The 23,232-nt window shown below is 40.5% G+C and overlaps 1 protein-coding gene and 1 long non-coding RNA gene across 5 annotated transcripts in view; one reads left to right on the top strand and one right to left on the bottom strand.

Moving 5' to 3' along the window:
• Positions 1-1,110: 1,110 nt before the first annotated feature.
• LOC147578045 (uncharacterized) lies at positions 1,111-11,745 on the bottom strand. Its single transcript, XR_015254181.1, has 3 exons — positions 11,592-11,745; positions 3,510-3,611; positions 1,111-1,350 (listed from the first exon to the last, which is right to left on the bottom strand). It is a non-coding gene; the product is annotated as an uncharacterized LOC147578045 (long non-coding RNA).
• Positions 11,746-12,027: 282 nt separating this feature from the next.
• PRKAA2 (protein kinase AMP-activated catalytic subunit alpha 2) overlaps positions 12,028-23,232 on the top strand; it is an 85,126-nt gene continuing 73,921 nt past the window's right edge. Inside the window, exon 1 of one of the 4 annotated variants that reach the window (XM_086717086.1) lies at positions 12,028-12,227. In XM_086717086.1, the coding sequence (XP_086573212.1) occupies positions 12,134-12,227 (94 nt within the window). In that variant the 5' untranslated portion in view covers positions 12,028-12,133. Of the gene's footprint in view, positions 12,228-12,481; positions 12,625-23,232 lie in introns of those variants that run through there. The other 3 variants (XM_086717083.1, XM_086717092.1, XM_086717085.1) reach the window with 3 other exon arrangements.

Here is a 23,232-nt window from a genome sequence, read left to right on the forward strand (position 1 = left end):
CTTTTATTCATTCATCAAACATTCAAAGAAAGCCTTCCGGGGAGACAAGAGATTGGCATAACTAGTTATCAGTAATAGTATAAATGCAGTAGTTTATGATTGCTTATTTTAACAAAATAAATCATATCAGATTCAGAAGCATTGTTTTTACAGCTCTCTCCCATGGGAAGGGTAGAATTATGACAAGGGCTCTAGGAACTAGTGTGCTATTCAAGTATAAAAAAAGAAGAGAAATACAGCTGTATGGGAATATAATGAAGACTAAGATTTTTCTTGTTCTTAGGCTTTTGTAGTCACTCTGTACCAATTACTGTCCTAGAAAGTGGTAATTACACAAGAGATACAGGTACAGGTCAATAGAAACTGAGCAAAAGATTCTGGGGGAGTTCTAGCCCAGAACATGGGCATGATTATGTGATATAAGACTTTAAAAGGCAAGATAGCTCTTTAATTATTAAACAATACATTTTTATTTTATTTAAAAAAAATTTTTTTAAGTTTATTCATTTTTGAGAGAGAGAGACAAGAGTATGAGCAGGGGAGGGGTAGAGAGAGAGGGAGACACAGAATCCGAAGTAGGCTCCAGGCTCCGAGCTGTCCGCACAGAGCCTGACGTGGGGCTCGAACTCACAAACTGTGAGATCATGACCTGAGCTGAAGTGGGACGCTCAACTGACTGCGCCACCCAGGCGCCCCATTAAACAATACATTTTTAAAGCATATATTAAGAACCTAGGTGATTGGGATACAGAGATTAACAGGATAAAATCCTTGCACTTGAACACTGCAGGGAAGGGATATAAGCAGCAAAAGAGGCAGAAGAAACAATGCTATAGAGCAAAATACGACATTAGAGCACAGTATGGTGCTAGAACAGAAGTGATACAGGACCTTACAGGAGTAAACAGGAAGAACCCTTTAGGGCTGCCTGGGAGGGGAGAGGTGAATCCAGATAACATTATGCCTGAAGTGAGATTTCATCTGTTACTCATTCACTCCACTGACATGTATTAAGTACATGTATCAACATATATTAAGTACCATTACCACGTACTGCGTACACAGCTTGCCCTCAAGGAATTAATAGTCAAACGGTGAACCAGACCTATAAATAGGTAAGTACAATGAGGGATTTAATTGTATAAAGCACATGACATTATTAAAGACAGCGTGGTCAACTGTATCTGGGACGTTGCAGAACGGCGGGACCGAGGAGGCGAATTTTGAAACCCATGGAGGTATTTGTTAGGCAGACCGTGATCAGGAGTACCAACGGCTAAAGGAGTTCCAGACAATGAGAACAAGGAACTTGTCTGCTATAGCTTCATGTGTACACAGAATGGAAAAGACCTACAGGTAAGAAAGATGAGAAAAGAAATGCGATTAGTAAGGAGATTAGAGAGGGCCTTGAATGCAGACTGAAAGAGTTTGAATTTTACTCTTTAGACGAGTACTTTTCAAAGTAGAATTCACTAAGTCCTTGAGTTCCAACGAAATCTCTAAGAAAGGTACTGGGCATGCCAAAAAAGCAGATTTCAGGGGTCCATGAATTCCAGACTATGGAGCTTTAAACATTAATCATTAGGCAATGTAAAGTCTTTGCACGTTTTTATTTTATGTATTTATTCAATTTTAATTTTTTTAAAAATTTGAGACAGAGAGTGCACGAGCAGGAAAGAGAAAGAGAGAGAGAGAGAGAGAGAGAGAGAGAGAGAGAGAGAGAGAATATTAAGCAGGCTCCATAGCTCAGCATGGAACCCAACGCAGGGCTCAATCCCACAGCCATTAGATCATGACCAGAGCTGAAATCAAGAGTTGGATGCTTAGTCGACTGAACCCCGCAGGTGCCCTGTCTTTGAACATTTTTTAAAAATATTTTTTTATGTTTATTGTTGAGAGACAGAGACAGAGACAGAGAGACAGAGTGAGAGCAGGGGAGGGGCAGAGAGAGAGGGAGACACAGAGTCCAAAGCAGGCTCCAGGCCCTGAGCTGTCAGCACAGAGCCCGGCGTGGGGCTCGAACTCACAAACCGCGAGATCATGACCTGAGCCGAAGTCAGACGCTTAACCGACTGAGCCACCCAGGCACACCTTTTTAAATATTTTTTTATGTTTATTTATTTTTGAGAGAGAGAGAGAGAGACAGAGACAGAGCGTGAGGAAAGGGCAGAGAGAGAGGGAGCCGTCTTGGAACATTTTTAAGGAAGAAAGCGATAGGCTAAGAATTGTTTAAGAAAGATTCATCCACTTAGAGGTCATCCAAAATTGTTCCATTTCTCTCCTAATTCATAAATAAGCAGTCACTAAATCCTATTCATTCTTCCTCTTCAATATGACTCGAATCCACCCTTTCCTCTCCTTCCCTGTGGGAACTGCCAGTGGTTCAAGTCCTTAACCTTTTTTCCCCTGGTCAAATACAAGAGCCTTCTAACCTACGGTTCCTTACTCTTCAGGCACTTCTATCCATGATTTTGTCCCACCCCTTCTTGCACCATTTTTGCAATCTATTAAAGTGTATATGATTTCCATTAGAGTATAAGTCCAGGTATGAGAGGTCCTGCAGGACTGTCGAATCAGGATTCACTGCTAAACGTTCCACGGGTATTCATTCTGTCTTACACCATCATTTCCCCCCCTGCTTCTACGGGTTCATACCAATCAGCACGCAAGCATGTGGCATTTTTCCTCATCCTAAACCATTCCCTCTTGTCTCCACATTCCCCAATTGCTACTACCCCCTGCAAAGCAAACTTCATAAATGTCTCTGCTCCCTTTCGTAGCCGAGAATTGGAGGGAATCATCTTCTCCTAGGTCTTCGCTTCAATTTTCTCCTCAACTCACTCCATTCACACCACCATCATCATACCACTATCAAGTCCGTGATCAAATCCAATAGTCTACTCTTCAACTCCAACTCGCTTAACCTCTTGGTAGCATTAGGCAAGGCTGCCAATAGGGTCTTGAAACAGTTGATAATACTTTCTTTTTTTTTTTTAATTTTTTTTTCAACGTTTATTTATTTTTGGGACAGAGAGAGACAGAGCATGAACGGGGGAGGGGCAGAGAGAGAGGGAGACACAGAATCGGAAACAGGCTCCAGGCTCTGAGCCATCAGCCCAGAGCCTGACGCAGGGCTCGAACTCACAGACCGCGAGATCGTGACCTGGCTGAAGTCGGACGCTTAACCGACTGCGCCACCCAGGCGCCCCGATAATACTTTCTTAAACTTCTTCCTACCTTAATGGATATTCCTTCTTAGTATCTTTTTTTTTTTCCCCTAACTCCTCTTCCTTTTATAGTTCTCTAAGTCTGACCTACCTCAGTGCGAGAATCTCTTCCTTTTGCTCTTTATGTTGATTTCCCAAGGGATCGCCAGTCCCAGGGTATATAAACTGATGGTTTTGAAACTTGGATTTACTGTCTGGACCCGTCCCCTGAGGTTCCCATTCTTCTGGTTGACTACTTACTGGACGGATCCTTTTGAATTTGGTTAAACTTCTCACACTCACCATGGTCAAGACAGAATTGTGTCCCTCGTCCTTCCCTTCGTCCCAACTGATTTCTCATGAAGTCTTTTGCATGAGAAGTCAGTCCGTGGCACCCCCGTCCATCTGGTTGTATGGGCCAAAAGAAATCAAAGTGTTTCATTCGTTTCTGTGATTCTTCTCACATCACTCATCCGACCACTGGCAAATCCTCTTGGATAAAGAATGTATCAAAATATATGCCGAATTTGGATGGTTGTCCCCATCCTCACTGCTATCACCCTAGTGTAAGCGCCTATTGGCCCTCAGCTGTTTCTACTACACAATGGCCTCTCAGTTTCTCTGCTTCGACTCTTGTCCCTTTCGACTCTTTTCCACACGGCCATCCAGAGAGGTCTTTAAGTTTATGATTCATATCATGCCAGTCTCCCGTTCCAAAATCCTCCAAAAACTATGATCACACTGTTTAAAAAGTCCGGAGTTTTATGGGGCACCCGGGTGGCACAGTCGGTTAAGCATCCGACTTCAGCCAGGTCACGATCTCGCGGTCCGGGAGTTCGAGCCCCGCGTCAGGCTCTGGGCTGATGGCTCAGAGCCTGGAGCCTGTTTCCGATTCTGTGTCTCCCTCTCTCTCTGCCCCTCCCCCGTTCATGCTCTGTCTCTCTCTGTCCCAAAAATAAATAAACGTTGAAAAAAAAAATTAAAAAAAAAAAAAAAGTCCGGAGTTTTTACTATAGCCTAACCAATATGATCTGGCTGTAAGCATTCTTTTCTTTTCTTTTTTTTTAAGTTTATTTATTTTGAGAGAGAGAACCAGTGGGGGAAGGGCAGAGAGAGAGGGGGACAGAGGATCTGAAGCTGGCTCTGCAGTGACAGCAGTGAGCCCAATGTGGGGCTCAAAACCCTTGAACCATGAGATCATGACGTGAGCCACATATGGACGCTTAACCAACTGAGCCACCCAGGTGTCCCTGGCTCTAAGCATTCTAATTGCAACGCCATCTATTCTCATTCTTGTACTCACCACTCTGGGCACATTGGTTTTCTTGCTGTATCTTCTGTATGCTATTTGTACTATCTCAGGGTCTTTGCTCTTGCCTCTGTGTGCAATGCTCTGATCTCAGACATTTCAATGGTTCCTTCCTTCATATAATTCTCAGCTGTCTGCTCAAATGCTACATTCTCAGAGAGACTTTCTCTGACAACCCGTATAAAATGCCTGTTCAACCCTTCCCCCTTCCTCACTTTCATCTGTGCATCCATTTACTCTGCTCGTTTTTCTTTACTGCACTTGTCACTAATATTACATTAGATTATATATTTGATTGCTTGTTTATTGTCTGGCTTTCCCCCTAGAATGCGACAAAGACCCTCTCCTTGACAGGATTGTTGTCAGACTCCTCTGAGCCCAATTAGGCCCCACCCTTGGGCACACTTAGGCTCTCCCCTTGGGCACCCACCCTTGGGCAAGAATACTACTAAGTTAGGGGCGCCTGGGTGGCCCAGTCTGTTAGGCGTCCGACTTCGGCTCAGGTCATGATCTCATGGTCTGTGAGTTCGAGCCCCGCGTCGGGCTCTGTGCTGACAGCTCAGAGCTTGGAGCCTGCTTCAGATTCTGTGTCTCCCTCTCTCTCTGCCCCTCTCCTGTTCATGCTCTGTCTCTCTCTGTCTCAAAAATAAAAAAATAAAAAAGAATACTACTGAGTTAGTTCAGCCAGACTAATAACCCTCACTACTCAACAAAGTTCTTCATCTTTACCATCACCTTGTCCTGTTAGGTCACTTTAGCAAAGAATTACTTTTTTTTTTTTTTTTTTTTTTTTTACTATTTTTTAAAAGTAATCTGTATGCTCAGCATGGGGTTCACATTCACGAACCCATGATCAAGAGTCACATGCTCTAGCCTTTTAGTAATTTCCTACCCACTGACCCTCCCATCTTGCTCCTTGTCTATAAATCCCTACTTTTCATTATTGTATTTGGAATTGAGCCAAATCTCTCTCCTACTGTAAAACCCCAATGCAATAGCCCTTATCCTATAGGGATGGAGACACAGACACACACACAAATATATCAATAATATAAATAATATTATAATAACATAAATAATAAAATATACCTTACCTTCCTTAAAATTATATCCTAGAAGAGTGTGTGGCTCTCAGTAGGCATTCAAAACATCTTTGTTCAATAAATGAATATATTTAGAACAAGGAACTATATACTCAGAGAAGTTGGGAATCTTTAATAGATAAAGCTAATTTTATACCACTTCTAAAACATTTCAATATTTTAAGAACAAAGGGTGAAAGGTTTATTAATAAATACTTTAAAAAGTATTAATACGTTTAATTTCATAGAATCACAACTTCAGAGTTAAGAACGCTTCAAGGGCACCTACTGCCCCACATTCTAATTAAAAAAAAAAAAAGAAAGAAAGAAAAGAAACTGAATTCTTTGGTTATTTTTTAAAGGTCTTTATTCTTAGAGGGTGAATTATTTTGTCATTTACAGACCATTTGGAAATTTTGAAATTACATAATTGATCTTAAGTTTGCACTAACTAATCATGTCAAAGCTTTGTAGTTAATGCTAACAGGATTGAGCCAACAAGCCAAAGCATTAACACCCACTTGAGGTCATTAAAAGTGGATTACAAAAGACTTCAAATAATATATATATACTATATTGTTTTGTCAAGGGTTGTTTTAATTCCAAAGCACGGCCATAACAAAGTTGATAATCAATTCAAGGTGACATTGATATCTCATTCAACCTCACCAATTTAAAAGTATTTAGTATAGATAGGCACTGAATTCATGCCAGGAGGGAAACAATTGATTTAGCTGATCTAAAAATGTGTTTGAGCTTTTTTCAGGCAAGCTGTCAACACACACATGAAAGCAAGATTCTAAAAATGCCATCAGATCCATAATGTTTATACAGCAAAGCAAACAACCTTTGTTATTCCAATTAATGCATCTGCTCTTGGAAGAAATTTGATCCAAAATGTTTTATTTTTCTCAGCTACACTGAAAATTACAATGTTGACTCACATTGAAGCAATTTAGAAATGTACTCAGCCACAAAATGGAAATGGATTACATTAAGTTGAATATCTGTGACTAGGGTACCTGCTAAAAATTACATCTCAAAGTTACATATTATATTTCCTTGAAAGGGTTTCAAGTATTGTCACACATATTGCATCTACTTATCCTTTTGGAGAAGGTTGGGCCCAGAAATATTATTCTCTCAACCTTACAAACCAGTAATAACAAATGTCAAGAGGTAGATGGGTATAGGGAAAATAATGTACCAAGAGCAGTTTGTTGATACCTTGGGCTATAGCCTACAGTACTTTCTTGTAATCCTATCTTTTTCCTTTGATAGTTTCATTTTAAAATGGGGAGTGGGGACTGGGAGTTGAATTTCCTAACAATTGAAAAGAACCTTCAGTATAATCTATTTCAACTCTACTAGTTTTACCAATGAGATATCAAATGATCTGTTGTTTTTTTTTTTTTTTTTTTAAGTGGATTTATTTTGAGTGAGAGAGCTCATGAGCAGGGAAGGGACAGAGAGAGAGGGAGAGAGACCTAATTCCAGCAAGCTCCATGCTATCAGCACAGAGCTTCACATGGGACTTGATCCCATCAACTGTGAGATCATGACCTGAGCTGAAATAAAGAGTTGGGCATTCAACTGACTGAGCCAGCCAGGTGCCCCTAAAGTACTTTTTTTTTTTTATCAGTGAAATATTTTATCTGGTTATTTGCTTTCAAATACCTTAGGAAACAAATTAAAAAGTGCCAAGATAGACTGGTAAATGTTGACACTGTTGATAATCATCAAGGGTAGGGGTTATTTCTACTACCTAATTTGGTTTATGTTTGGAATTTTTCATAATAAAAATTAGATAATTATTGGTCTTGTAATACATAAAACATACCATCAACGCAGTTCATTAATCACTGAATGTCCAACTCTTCTTATTTTATATATGTTTTAAGTTTATTTATTTAGAGAGAGAGAGAGAGAGCACATGCGAGTGTGTGCAGAAAAGGGGTCAGAAAGTAATGGAGAGAGAGAATCCCAAGCAGGCTCCAGGCTATCAGCGCAGAACCTGATCCAGGGCTCAATCTCATGAACCGTGAGAACCATGAGATCATGACCCAAGCCAAAATCAAGAGTTGGACGCTTAACCAAGTGAGCCACCCAGGGGGCCCATCAACTCTTCTTATTTTAAACTTCAGAGCAATAACAGAAATGCCTTAGGATGAATCTATAAGGTCCTACATGTTCTCCCTTATGCCTATTTCCAATCTCACTAATGACTACTGCACTAAAGATAGAAAATTATGCTTTGTAGTTAATATGCATTTGCATAAAATAAAACTATTAATTTTGACTTTTTAATTTTATGATTTTTTTATTAAACGTTTTCATTTAAGTAATCTCCACACTCTACATGGGGTTCAAACTCACGACCCCAAGATCAGGAGTCATATGCTTTTTGAACTGAGCCCGCTAGGCACCCAACTTCTTTTTTTAAAGTGCTCTTCCCTATATTCTTGTTCCTTGATTCTTTTTTTTTTTCTTTTTTTTTCAATGTTTTTTTTTTTTATTTATTTTTGGGACAGAGAGAGACAGAGCATGAACGGGGGAGGGGCAGAAAGAGAGAGAGAGACACAGAATCGGAAACAGGCTCCAGGCTCCGAGCCATCAGCCCAGAGCCCGACGCGGGGCTCGAACTCCCGGACCGCGAGATCGTGACCTGGCTGAAGTCGGACGCCTAACCGACTGCGCCACCCAGGTGCCCCTCTTGTTCCTTGATTCTATGGTTTAGTAACTATTTTGCTTATTTCAATTCAGCAAATATTTCTGGAATGATGTACCACTTTCTGTTAGGCCCTAGGAACAGCAGATGGGGTATGTAATTTTTCTATGTATCTATCTATGAAATATTCACTTATATATAAGTATATATGAAAAATACATGAGATATTAATATATAATAGAATTGATAGATGCTCTATTAGCTGTATGAAGAAAGTCCTATGGGGACCCCAAAGAGAAATGTGTGATCAAAAACTTGATGAATAATGTCACAGGAAGGACAGAATTATCTTTCTATGTGCTCTATAAAGAATATTAGGGGCATCTGGGTGGCTTAGTTGGTTGAGGGTCTGACTCTTGATTTTGGCTCAGGTCATGATCCCAGGATTGTGGGATTGAGCCCTGTGCTGGGCTCAGTGCTGAGCATGTTGTCTGCTTGGGATTCTCTCTCCCTCTTCCTCGCTCCTCTACCTTGCTCACATGCCCCCCCTTCTCTCCCTAAAAGAAAATAAAAAATTATAAAACATGAAGAGACAATCAAAGAATATGCTTCCAAAAATGTACACAAGTATTATAGAGGTGTGTGGGACAATTAATTCATAAAAATGTTATTTTTCTGGATTTAGGAATGTTTGTGTTGTCAGCTTCAAAGGATGTGTACATAGTTGTGTTCTCTCTTTCAAATAAATACTCACTTTCATACACAAGTTTGTATTTTTTTTCCTTAAAGAGGTCCTGCACATTATATAAACTTCAGGTGCCACACAACGTGAATCCACTTGAGTGCTTGTAATTTGCTAGGCACTATTCTGGGAGCCAAGGATCCATCAGTGAACAAAATAGAGAAAAAAAAAAAAACCCTCTCTCTTTGAAGCTTACATTCTAGTTAGGAGTGAGAAGCAAAACGAAAACATAACAAACGAGGAAATGAAATAGTATGTCAGAAAGTAAGTGCCATGGGGGAAAAAGAAACAGTTGAGAAGGGTAGGGGGAAGGAGAGCGCGCAGGGCAGAGAGTATGGGTGGGCTGGTACTTCCCATGTTAAAATAAGATGGTCAAAGCAGGTAAGTCTCATGGGGAAGGTGACTGAGCAAAGACTTGAAGGAACTGGTTGTTGAGAATACCAGTGGAATCTAGTGTAGTATATTTGGCTAGTGGTAGTCCATTATTCTCTTATTCAAGCTCTGAGTATTTGAAGTAAAATAACCCCAAAGACCCAGTATCAGTGGGTAAAGCAGTTAATAGCTGGAGCAGGGTTGAGAACTAAATGGCTGTCTGGGGCACCAATCTAGAGATAGGTACTAAAGAACATAGGGACGCTATAGCATCACTGGAAAATAATCAAATGGGGAATATTGTTATTTACCAGAACATCTCTGTTGGTGGTGGTGAGACCTCCAAGGGGCACGGCACTTAAGGAGATTTGTTCTGATGAACAGTCAGGTTTGTATTCCTGCGGAGGGTGAGGCAGTTGGGAACCACATCCGAAATGCCCCAGGGCAACAGGAGGCTGCTCCCTGCCAATGAGAGAGTGGTGCTTTCCCAGCCTTCTCAGCCCTTAGGGTTCAATCTTGCTGCCAAACTGAGGTCAGGAAGACAGCTAAACGTATAAGCTTGAAGTATACATTGTTGGCCTGCCCTAGACATAACTATGAGAATGGGACTCCAATCGTGAACATTTTAAATGTTCTTAGAACAGCACATTTGGTTTTCTTTGGCAGCTGTGGTATGGTAGAGAGACCAAAGGACAAGTCAGAAGTGCATAGGGGTTCTGATGAGTCTGCCACTTAGCCGATTTAAGTTTTACCATCTACAAAATGGGGGTAATAATAAGTTTCTTTTATGGCAGTCAAATGAGATCATTGTGTTCAAATGAACGTTTTAATCAGCGAAGTATATACTTGTTGGCATAATAATAAAGCTACAAGGTCGTTCACAGTTGCTGGGTAAGGATCATAGTTATGAAGTATATAATAACAAGTTGTAATTATTGAGGAGTAAAGATGGTGTGTAAAATGCTTTAAAATCTCCATTTATAATCTGCCTTCATGGCGAATCAAGAAAACAATCTAACAGACTTTTCAATGTCTTTTACTGGTGTATCAGAAGAAGAGACATACATCATCTGTCCCAAAAGCAAAATTAAGTATTCTCTTTTCTTACTTATTTGAACGAATACCCAAATGAAGGTTCAGCATTAAAAATAACTGGCTGTTTTCTCCCAATTGCCAGCTAGGTAGAGTGATTCTTAAATGATACTTCTTGTCAGCAAGAAAGATGATCCCAAGAATGAACGAAAATAGCCTCTGTTCAACAGCTGTGATATTTATAATTTATAAGCTGTGATCATCTCTCATCAGATTGCCTTGGTGTCTGAACAAGAAAGGATGTATGTTTGCCATTCGTGTATCTATCACTTCTCAGAAAATAAACTTTTATTACATTTTATTCCTTCTGATCAATACATTTCTCTCTTTACACATAAACAGTGTGATAAGAGGCTTCCTGTTTGAGGAGCATGACCTTGAAACTCTAGTGTTACGCACAAGTTAAGTATGTTCAACTACTCCGTAAACATTCCGTTCCAATCATCAAATCATTTTTAAGCACTAAAAGGCAACCCTGAAGACTCGGACCACATGGAAGGAAGAAAGGGAGGGAGGATGGGAGAGATCAATTCGTAACGAAATTCTCGTCAGTCTTTAATACTGTGCCTGCGTGTCACGCTTCCAGTTTCCTCTCACCCTTCTCCCCTACTTCGATCTCTTATTTTTCTTTAATTTATGTCCTTATATCGCCCTTGCTCTTCACAATTCTCTAGGTCCTTTATGTATTTTACTTGCTTTGCTCATTACATTGTTTCCCTTTTCATTTCACTATTGCCCCCTTTGGGCAACTCTACGACCAGCTAAATCTACACTTTATATAAGCATGCGCTAAATTACAATCGAGCAAAAATCGTGACTGTGCGTTACTGGAGAACTAAATGCAAATCAGAACTGAGAGCTCTTGGGGAGAGAGCTCTTGCACCACAGGGCAAGAGAACGGAGAATTACAAAATGCACAGTGGAGAACAACTGAAGAGAGCACAAGTATTGCGTCCTCTGTGTGCCAAGACCTGCATCAGAAACACCCCGCCCATGACTCGAAAAACTTCCCGCTAGCGCTCCGCAGACTGACCTTCGATCGAGGCCCTTCCCCACCGCCGCCTCCCCCTGACGTCCCTTACACCCGCACTTTAGACTTCACGTCCCTCTCTCCCCACACCTCAGGCCTGCCTCTCTTCAAATTCGATTCCCACGTCGCCGCACGCCGACGCTCGGCCCCTCTCGGCTCACACGTTAGCTCCGCTCGGTTTCTCCCACGGCGGGTTCCGAAGCCGGCTCCCGCGCTAGGCGCCCCCCACAGGTGGAGGGGGCCACCCCCCTCCCAGCCCCGCTCCCAGCCCCGCTCCCAGCCCCGCTCCCAGCCCCGCTCCCAGCCCCGCTCCCTCCCCCGCACACCTGGCTGCCCCCAGGCCCGCCCCGCCCCCCTCCGGCGCCCCGCCCAGCCCCCAGCCGCCGCCGCTGCCTCCGCCGCCGCCGCCGCTAGCGCCCGGACGCTCCCACGCCGCCGCCGCCGCCGCCGCCGCCACCGCCTCCCGCGCGCCGCGCCCGCCCCGCGCCCCTCGGCGACTCGGGCCTCCCCCCACCCCCCCCGCCGCGGGCCCGCTGCACTGTGGGTAGGCGGCGGCCACACTGAGGAGCCCGCGGCGGCGGCCGCACTCGCACTGAGGAGCCGGCGGCGGAGCGAGGCTGCGCGCGCCGAAGATGGCTGAGAAGCAGAAGCACGACGGGCGGGTGAAGATTGGACACTACGTGCTGGGTGACACGCTGGGCGTCGGCACCTTCGGCAAAGTGAAGAGTTGAGTACGCGCCGGAGGCCGCCGTGCGGGGCTGTCCGCTCGCAGGAGGCCGGGCCGGGCGGCGGGAGCCCGGCGCGCCCAGGGCCGCGGGCGGGCGCGGGCCTGGCGGCAGGTGGAGCGGGCCCGGGAGCCCCGCGAGGGCGGGCGTGGGGGCGGCGGCGGGGACGACGGCGGGCCCGGGGTGTGACCGGCGGTCCGTGCCCGGGTGGGTGACGCCGGAGGTCTGGCTGGGGGGCAGGGTGCCTTGCAGCGGAGTCGGTGTGGGCGGCGCCGGGGAGTAAGACCCGGTGCCGGTGAGCGAGTTTCCAGCGCCTCAGGTGCCTTGCTGGGTGCTTCGCGTGTGAGCTCATTTCATCCTTGCGGCGACTCGGCGCAGGTGTTGTCCTCACCTTGAAGGTGGGAAAACGGGGACCCCTAGAGGTTTGGGAACGAGCCCAAGGTCACACCGAAATTGGCAGAAGCAGGATGAGGTGCAAAATGTCTTCCAGTACTGGCCAGGCCGGGAGGTGCCTGCCGTCCGACGCTCGTGCTCCGGGACTCGGGTTGGTGGGGCGGACGCTTTCGGGCAGGTTCCCAGGGCCTGCAAGTGGGGGCGTGAACGCAGGGAGGCCGCTGCAGCGGGTCTGGGCTCGGTTAGATCTGGGGGTCTCAAGGGTGCTTGGCGTGTGGAAAGAAGTCTAGGAAGGCTTCTGGAATGGGGACAGATTAAAGGTTCCTTGGTGTTGGCCCTCGGAGCGTGCCGGGCTCAGGAGGCCAGAACTGCTAAGACCTGTCCAGCTGAGGTCTGTTTTCTTGGTGATGGGATCCCATTTTGGGTGTAGAAAAACAGGCTGCTTTTGGATGTCATTTTATTTTATTTTTTTTACTTGTTACTAGTTAAGTATTGAACCTTTTTTTTTTTTTGATGTTAATAGGAGTCACATGGGGTTTTATTAATCTGTCCTGTCTTCAGAATTAGAGCCAGCTTATTAGAAATACTTTCCGTTGGATTGTTGTAAATCCAGAATTACAAGTCAAACGTCAGCTTTTTTCTTTTGCTGTAGGCAGTCTGAGATTTTACTCTCAGGCCTTTAGTTCCCTGTAAACTTCATATTTTAAGCCTCAAGTCAAAGGTGTTAAATAGGTAGAAGGAACTCGTTCATTCCCGTGGCATAGATCATCTTATTTAGTTGTACGTGTCTGATGCTGTTTTATTCGGAAGGCACTTGCCGAGCACCTGCTGTGTGCTAGACATCATTCTAGGCGGTGGGGATACAATAAGGAACACAGCCACATTAAAATCTCTCCTTTGGGGCGCCTGGGTGGCTCAGTTGGTTAAGCCACCGACTTCGGCTCAGGTCATGATCTCGCGGTCTGTGAGTTCGAGCTCCGCGTCGGGCTCTGTGCTGACAGCTCAGACCCTGGAGCCTACTTTGGATTCTATGTCTCCCCCTCTCTCTACCCCTCCCCTGCTCACGCTCTGTGTCTCTCTGTCTCTGGATGATAAATAAACGTTAAAAAAAATTAAATAAAATCTCTTCTTTTGTGGAGCTTATGTTCTACTAGGAGGAGACAAAAGATCAGAATATATGTGTAAAATATGTAGTCAGTTTAGTGCTACTGAGAAAAATGAATCAGGGAGGAGAGTGAGTTTTGTGAGGTTAGCAGTTTTCAATAAGGTGGTCAGGCCAAGTCTCACAGACAAGGTGGTATTTGTGTAAAGACCTGAAAAGTTTGTAAAAATCTTTGCAGTACTATGTGTGCCATAAAGTCCTGGGGTATTATAAAAGGCTTCCTAGAGCGGCTAGCCAAGAGGATATATTTAGGATGAATATAGGAAGATCCAAGCCTTAGATTCATGCCTGTAAGGTTACTTGCCATTCAGTGTCATTACTGAGGGCTACCGTGTCATGACATGATCCATTTACTCAAGCAAGCTGTGCCTCTGCCATCTGGGCATGTATACCCTCAAAGTTATATAACTTACCCTGCATCCTTTCAAACTGTGTTAAAATGTTTGTCGTTTTGAATTCTTACATAATTTGAATGTAGACGAAAACACCCATCAGATCAACTGGCCCATTGTCAAAGGACGACTTAAATCTCTTTTGTATATACTCTTGAGCAGCTTCCAGGCACTGGCTTCTTAAAATATAAACCAGTGGAAGGTATGCTGATTTATGAGAAATCCTTTTCCTGGAGGGCCCAGTCTAATGAACAATCGGAGGAGTGTTTTTAACACCATGTTGGAGCCTCTCTAAAGTTAGACTGTGATTTCCCATCCCGGATTAGAAGTAGTACAGTTGCTCAATAAAAATGATAGAAATTGCTGTAGTCAGTCTTATTTAATTCTTCAGGGGATAACAAACAAAAGTACACGTATTTTTAAAAACTTGTATTTTGGGAGCGTCTGGGTGGCTCAGTCGGTTCAGTGTCCAGCTCAGGTCATGATCTCACAGTTGATGAGTTCAAAGCCCACATGAGGCTCTCTGCTGTCATTGTGGAGCCTGCTTGGGATCCTCTGTCTCCCTCTCCCCCTCCCCCACTCTCTCTCTCAAAAACAAACATTTAAAAAATGTATTTTTTAAAAAGAAAAATATACCTTTATTGAAGCATGTTGACGTATCATAAAATTCACCCATTTCAAATATATGATTCATTAATTTTTAGTAACTTTATTGATGATGCAGCCATCATCATAGATGGAACCAACATCAACTTTAAAACATTTTTATCACCACAGTAAGATCCCTTATGTTCATTTACAGTTCATCTTTGTTCCCACCAGCAGCCTCAGGAAACCCCTAATCTGTTTTCTGTCTGAATAAACTTTATTTCTCTGGACATTTCTGATAAATAGGATCATTCAATATGGAGTCTTTCATATTTCCTTTAACGATGTGTTTAGGCTTATGCATGAGGTAACGTGTCAATAGTTTATTCCTTTTTATTGCTAAATAATGTTCCATTGTGTGGACATGCCACTTTCTGCCTGTACATTGACCAGTTGATGGACACTGTTTTCAGTTTGGGGCTATTACAAATAATGCTACCACAGGGATGCCTCGGTGACTCAGTCAGTTAAGCGTCCGACTTCAGCTCAGGTCATGATCTCACGGTCTGTGAGTTCGAGCCCCACGTTGGGCTCTGTGCTGACAGCTCAGAGCCTGGAGCCTGCTTTGGATTCTGTGTCTCCCTCTCTCTCTCTCTGCCCCTCCCCTGTTTGCGCTCTCTCTCTCTCAAAGATAAAAATGTTAAAAAAAATTTACGAATAATGCTACCACAAATAATTGGATGCAAATCTTTGGGCACATGTTTTCATATATCTTGGTCAGGTACCTAGGAGAAGAATTGTTGGGACATATCATAGTTTGTATGTTTAGCTTTTTGAAAAACTGCAAACTTTTCAAAAGTGGTTGTACCATTTTACTATCCTACCCACAATGTATGAAGGTTCTCCTTTCTCTACATCCTTACCAACATTTGTTGTTGTGTGTTTTAAAGGCATTTTGATGGGTGGAAATGGTGTCCATTGTGACTTTAATTTGCATTTGTTAATGATTAATGATACTAACTATCTTCAGATACTTATTAGCCATATATTTATTGTCTTGGGTGAGATATCTCTTCATATCTTTTGCTCATCTCATGAGCTGAATTATAAGAATTCTTTACAAATTTTGGGTCCAAGTTCCTTATTGGATGCAGTTTGTAAATATTTTCTCCTAATCTGTTTGACTTTTCATTTTCTTAACGGTGTCTTTTGAAGTTTAAAAGTTTTGAATTTTCATGAGGTCCAATTTATTGATTCTTGTTTTTATGGACCTTGCTTTTGATGCTATATCCAAGAAATCTTTGCTTTAGATCTCAAGGATTTTCTGTTACGTTGTCTTCTAAATATTTTGTTTTAGCTCTCACATTTAAGTGTATGACCCATTTTGAGTTAATTTTTGAGTATAAGAGGAGGTTCTAAGATCAGCTTTTTGAATGAATACCCAGTTGTTCCAGTACAATTGAAATGTATTGAAAACATATTTTTAATTGTTATATAGATTTAGACCTTGTAAAGTTCATTCCTACTAAATAACTTAATGATAGATGATTTAGTTTTTTTTTTAAGTTTTTTATTAGAGAGAGGTAGAGAATCTCAAGCAGGCTCCATGCCATCAGCACAGAGCCCGACGTGGGGTTCACCTCAGTAACTGTGAAATCATGACCTGAGCCCAAATTCAGAGCTGGATGCTTAACTGACTGAGCCATTCAGGCGCCCCGGTGATTTGGTTTTATATGGTTTTAAAAACATGGAAATGGAAGAGTAAGTAGCATTATTTTTGTGTGTGCCTTTTCTCTTTAACTGTTAGGCTAATTACAGATTTTTAAGATTTAACTTGGTGTATCAACTTATAGGCCGTTAGGTACGATAAGCAAAAGTTGAAAGTGGCATAATTTTCATTTGATAGCACTTGTTTCAAGTCATTTTTTAAAAGTATAAAGAACTTTTCTTTTTGCTGTTAAATAATGGAAGGTTTATTTAAAAAGTTCTAAACTGATTTTCTCCATTGTTTTGTTAGATTACCAGAGAAGTGCTATGGAAACAAGTGATGTAGGCTGACAGAATTTAAAAGTCATGCTTTTTATCTACTTAAATTTTTTCTCCACATTGATTTAGTTCATATTCTTTCCAGGGTAGGGTAGAACTGCTTGAGAACTGTTGAAGAGCTCTTGTAATTGGACTTGTTCAGCTCTTATCTCAATAGTAAAGATGATAGAAATACAAGAATAGATTTGTTGTTTGTGTTATACAAAGACTGATTCAAGAATATATGTAATACAATGCTAATTATTTATTTGAAAAGCAGCCTGCGTTTTCAAGGTGAGTACTGATAGATTTGGTTTATGAAATATTTACTCTTTGTCAGAAGACACCACTGGATACTTTGCAATCACATTAGCCTTTTTCTAGGTAGTAGTTTCATCAAGGAATTACCTTCTCTGTTTTTCAGATAGTTCTGTGAATGGCCCACAGACTTGGCTTTCAAAAAATTGTACTAATTCCCCACTTATTTATTTACTGTTTCCTCACTTAACAGGAAAGATAAGCAGATGGAATTTTTATTACATTTTTTAAGTAGGCTTCATGCCCAGTGTGGAGCTGAATGTGGGGCTTGAACTCACGACCCTGAGATCGAGACCTGAGCTGAGATCAAGAGTCCGAGGCTTAAGTGAGCTCTCCAGGTGCTCCTTTTTATTACATTTTTAAAAACAAGCAGTGTTACATTTTTTGAAATGTAACGAGTTCTAAATGATAAGTTGAATATTGGACAACTACCTGGTCAGTTGGTGGACCAGAATGTTGTACCTGTGGCATACTGGCCCCTGCTGGGATGGTTTTTGACTTCCTGGGCCTTGTTTTCTTTTTCTCCTAAAGGAGAGTGCTAGAACATGTAATCTATTGGATCCTTTCCAACTTTAAACTGATTTTTAAAAAGATTTAATTCCTCCAAATGGGTATTTTTAATTGTTCCTTCTCGATTAATGGAAATTTGAGTTACTGAAGACCAGAGCTGAAATGTAGATGTAATGGAGAGCAAAAGAAAAGGGAAACACATCTGTAACAATTTAGGGACAAAAGCTACAACTCAAGGGGCACCTGGGTGGTTCAGTTGGGTAAGCCTCTGACTTCAACTCAGGTCATGATCTCTCTGCTCATGAGTTTGAGCCCCATCCTGGGCTCTGTGCTGACAGCTTGAAGCTCGAAGCCGGGAGCCTGCTTCAGATTTTGTCTCCCTCTCTCTGTCCCTCTCCTGCTCAAGCTCTTGTCTGTCAGTCTCTCTCCCTCTCTCTCTCTCTTTCTCTCTCTCAAATATAAACATTAAAAAAAAAAAAAGCTACAACTAGACTCAGTTTTTTAACATTTTAAGTACTATAAAATGCATTTGATTTTATTTATTCCCCAGAATAATCTTGAGTTTGTTATTATCTCCATTTTACAAATGATGAAATTGAGAATCCTATACCTTAAGTGACTTGCTCAAGGTCAGAGTGCTAGGTAAGTGGCAGAATTGGCAATCATAAGCCAGATTTTCTGACTCCAGAGTCTGTGTTCCATGCAGTGTAAAGTCAAGATGCATAGTGTGTTGTTTTGAGTTTTAAATCTACAAGAATGTAATTTCACATATCTGTAGGTATTCATCAAGTATTAAAAAAGATTGATGTTTCATTTTAGTTCGCATTTAGAATAAAATTGTTCTTTGAAAATCCATCATATGCATGATTAAAATTTATTTTTTCATATTCCTAACTTTAATGCCTTAATCCATTCCTTATATGGATGAACATGCTGAGTTCTGACAGTTTTAAACCAAATTTCTTATAAATACCAGGTATTTCAGTTTTTTCTTATTATGAAAGTAACCCTGACTAAAGATTACCAGTAACCTTTAGTAGCCAAAGTAAAGAGAATTTACAAAAACGATTTGATGTCCTAGAAGGAACATAGGTCTAAGAAGTCTTTAGCCCTGGATTTTAATTCCATTTTACCACTAGTTATGTGGCTTTGGGAAAACTAGTAACCTTCTTTGAGCCTGTTTCCTCCTTTGTAAAATGGCAATAACAGCATTCGGCCTACTGCCTTCTAGAATTTTTATGAGGATTAAATGAGGTACATAAAATGGCTTTAAGAATGATAAAGTGGCAGTGTTGTGAAGATGCCTGGGTGCATGGGTGTTGTGAATCAATTCTGCACTCTCTGTGAAGTGTTAGTGTTTGCTGTGTTCAAATATGCCTTCAGTTCTGATAGAGACATGGAGACAGAGCTGTAACAATTTGCCCCTGTTTTTTGGATGCCTACATTGAAGGAAGTTCTAAATGACTAACTTGCTTGTGTTATGTGATAATTACTAATTTTTTTTATTGAAATGCAGTTGTTTTTGGGTAAGTCATGTAATTTTTTTCCCCACAAACATGAAAAATGACTAAAATAAGAAAAAGGCAAGTAATAGTGGATGTTCATATAACTTACTAGCTGAACTGATTTTACTTTTAAAATTATTCAGATTCTAAGCAAGTGTTAAACAGTAGTTCCAAATAATAAAGATATATTTCTACTCAAGTACTAGAAGGTTAGTGTTTAGGGGCTCCTGGGTAGCTCAAGTCAGTTAAAACGTCCAACCTTGGCTCAGGTCATGATCTCATGGTTTGTGAGTTCGAGCCCCACGTCTGACTCTGTGTTGACAGCGTGGAGCCTGGTTGGGATTCTGTGTCTCCCTCTCTCTCTGCCCCTCCCCTGCTCTCTCTTTCTCTCTCTCAAAAATAAATAAATGTTAAAAAAATTTTTTTAGAAGGTTAGTGTTTGAATCAAAATCAATTCAGTGGTATCTCTCAAAAATTGGATAAAGGATGTGGTGTTTAGACTTTTTTTTCCCCCTGACTTCTGTATCGCGTAGATGATTTCAGCATTGATAATTTGGTCCTTAATTTCTGAATGGATTTTGTTCCTTTTGTGTAATCAGTTCACGGGACTCTCAGAAGATGTTTTTTTCCCTTAAGAAACAATGTTAAAAATGGTGGATAGGTTCAAAGTAAGTACACAAAGGCAACATGGTATATAGTACAAAGACCATTGGATTTGGAAGACCTGGGGTGGAACGTTTGCTATGTTGTAAGCCCGCCGAGTGGCCTTAAAGTCACTTGATCTGTAAAAAAAGGGAATAATACCACATGTTCTCTTACATTGTTGTGAGAAGAACATGAAAAAATGTAGGTGAAGAGACCCTCATAAGTCCTTAACTCTCATGTAATTTTATGTAAGTAGGTCTTATGTATATAAACCCCATAATTAGTTGAATTCTGAGAATAACCTGTGATCTGGTTCTGAGACCAGAAGTTTATTTAATGAGGGGGAGGAAGACTTTACGTTCTTCTGTTTAGTGTTTCCCAGCTCTCTTCTGATATTTTTTTCTGATGTGTTCAGAAAACTCTGAGTCTCTAGATACTGCTCACTATCACCCTCTCCTATACACTACTCCCGGTGCATAGGTGTGAACGTGTAACTGACTTATATTCCAGATCCTGTGGCTGCAATCACAGATCTCTTGAGAAAAGGAGGCAGAAGTTAGGAGAAGGAAAAGAATGTGAGCAGCAGCTGGCATTTTTTTATTTATAAAGGGTCATTTTTAAGGCTCTACTTAGAGTAGAACCAAAATTAATACAGGTCATTTTTTTAAACTACAGAAAATGCACTTTGTGTTCAAAATGTCTTTGTACCAAGCTTTCTCTTAGTATATGTGTGTAAATTTAGAGAGGATTTTGGAAGTTTGATCATAGACTGAAGTAATTACTTCAGTTCTGTGGACTTTATCCCTTTCCCATGCTGACACAGCACTGCTTATAGTGTTTCTTTGTTTGTTTGTTTTGGTAAAAACATGCCAAAATATTAATTTATCTTGTCATCCATGTTAGTTTTCCTTAAAACATTTGGTAGTATTTGTAATGGTGACACCCATTTATTCTTCTGGGATTCTTGTACTTTCCTTGATGATAGGGAAAATATTTTATAGAGAAAGTAATTGTTTTGAGTCAGGCTGATAATTTAATTTGACCTAGCAGAAGATCTAATCTCAAATCCTTTAAGAGATAACGAGTAAGTGGGTAGCACAAGATTCCTAAAATACTCAATGTGTTATAAGTAGAGCAAATCTACCTAGTATGTGTATCAGATAAAAACATAAGAGCACCTTGAATCAGGTTGAATGGATTTTTATCTGTTAAATGGCTGAAATGCATATACAAAGCAATGTGTTTATTTTGAAATGTAGTGAGCCATTTTATTTTTAGTATAGTGTATTAAGGAAAGAATTTCAGGCAGCTCTTATCTCTGCTAATAATAGAAACCTTTTTCACCCTTCAAGGGAACAGTATTCTTGCTTAAGTGCTGTCTTAGGTTTAACCATGTTTGCCTCTGATAAATTTTACCATATTTTTTTAGGTGGTGCCTTTGTTTTTAAAGTGGTAATCTTTTTAAACCTGCCATTAGGTTTTTTTTTTTTTAAACAACTTTTTATATGGTTAAGGAAAATGGTCAAATCTTGCAATAAACATGTCTCAGTCTGAATGCCCATGTATTAACTTACTAAGATACTTCTTTTCAGAAAATTTTCTTCATATTATTTATACAGTCTTATATAGTATTAAATACATGATCAGTAGTATTAAATAGATGTTCACATTTAACGGCTCTTAACTCCTAAATTATGAATTAGTTATAAGGTAGTTTATCTAGCTGTCATAATTGAAAATCATGGAATTAAAAAATTTGAATATACCATAATTTTTTTCCAAATTCTCATTTTACTTGATAAATACTATAAATATCAGTTAATTTCATTTTCTTTTTAAAGGTGTTTGAATATAGATTGGCACTATATGGTATTCCATACTTCACTTCTCCCAGGCTTAGTTAATGAGATAATAAAACTGATATGTATTTAGCATTTACTGTGCTTAGTCATTTTGGATTTTACGCAGAATATTTTTACCAGTATTAAAAATGTGGCAATGATGCTGCTACAGCTGATTTACTAATTTAAAACAAAGTGGGAAATATTCATTGGGAATTTACCTAAATGAGTCTTGTCTCACATTTGAATTCTAAGTCAAATATATGATGAATCCACCTTTTACTCAGATTGATACCAGCTTCTACCTAGTGCTCTACTAATTCACCGTTAGACAGTGTAATAGTTATACTATATGTTGTAAACTTGATTTCAGCAAGAATTTGACTTTGTGTCTTACAGTAACTTTGTGGATAAGATGAAGAAATGTGCTGTGTGTGGTTTATTGCTGCTGAATAACTATTCCCAAAGAAACCAGGTGTCATCCTAAGGGGAAATCTTGGACCTTGACTCTATTTAATTAGTAATATTTCCTATTTGGGATGGTACAAAGCTAGATGAGGCGATTAATAGACAAATTACAAAAGCAGAATTTAAATTTACATTAACACTTAGACTGCTGTGCAAAAACCAAGAAGGTGAAATTGAATAGGGGCAAGTGTAAAATCTAGCACTTAAGTTAAAAACAAGAGGTGCATAAAAGACTAGAACAGTTTGACACTCGTTCTTGAAATGTTGGAGTTTTAGCTGACTATAAGCTGAGGAAGTGTATGTTTTGAATGCTTTAAATGTAAAAATTGTTACCACATGGAAAATAGATGTATAGAGACCATATTAGCTGGTAGTTTTAGAGGGAGTGTAGTTCTGTACTTGGGCTTAATCTAAATTTTGAATATTGAATTCATTTTTTGGCACTACAATTTGCAAAACTTAGCCAATCATATTTCAGGGAATGTCCCTTATAATTAGGAAGCCCCAAAAGAATGCCATGTGAAATACAGTAAAGGAAACATTTTTTATACTATATAAAATGTATTTTCAGTGTGATAGATGTTTTTGAATAGCTGAAGTACCATCATCTAGCAAAAGGAGTCACCATGTTCAGTGATGTTTTGAAGGATATAGCTAGTACTATTGGGTGAATATTTTAAGAGGCAAATTATAATCCAGAATAATGAGGATCTTTCTATCAAGGAGCTTGTTTAGGAATGGTACAACTTATACTCTAAATCAGTTAGGTTTCTTTTTTTTTTAAATTTTTTTCTTAATGTTTATTTTTGAGAGAGAAAGCACAAGCGGGGGATAGGTAGAGAAAGAGGGAGACACAGAATCCGAGGCAGGCTCCAGGCTCTGAGTTGTCAGCACAGAGCCTGATGTGGGACTTGAACCCACAAAGTGCCAGTTCATGACCTGAGCTGAAGTCAGGCACTCAACCGACTGAGCCACCCACACGTCCCCAGATCAGTTAGATTTCTGTCATTGACACATTTACTTAGATCCTGTATGGTTAGCTATCAAAATTGTTGCCATAAAATTCCTATTTTGAATGGAAGGTTGGCATAAATAATTTATAAAGTTCTTTTTAACTTCAATATTCTATTAGTGCATGAACATTTTTTCTAATGTGATT

Source organism: Puma concolor, chromosome C1, assembly GCF_028749965.1.
Source record: "Puma concolor isolate L17-30 chromosome C1, mPumCon1.1.hap2, whole genome shotgun sequence".
NCBI lineage: Eukaryota > Metazoa > Chordata > Mammalia > Carnivora > Felidae > Puma > Puma concolor.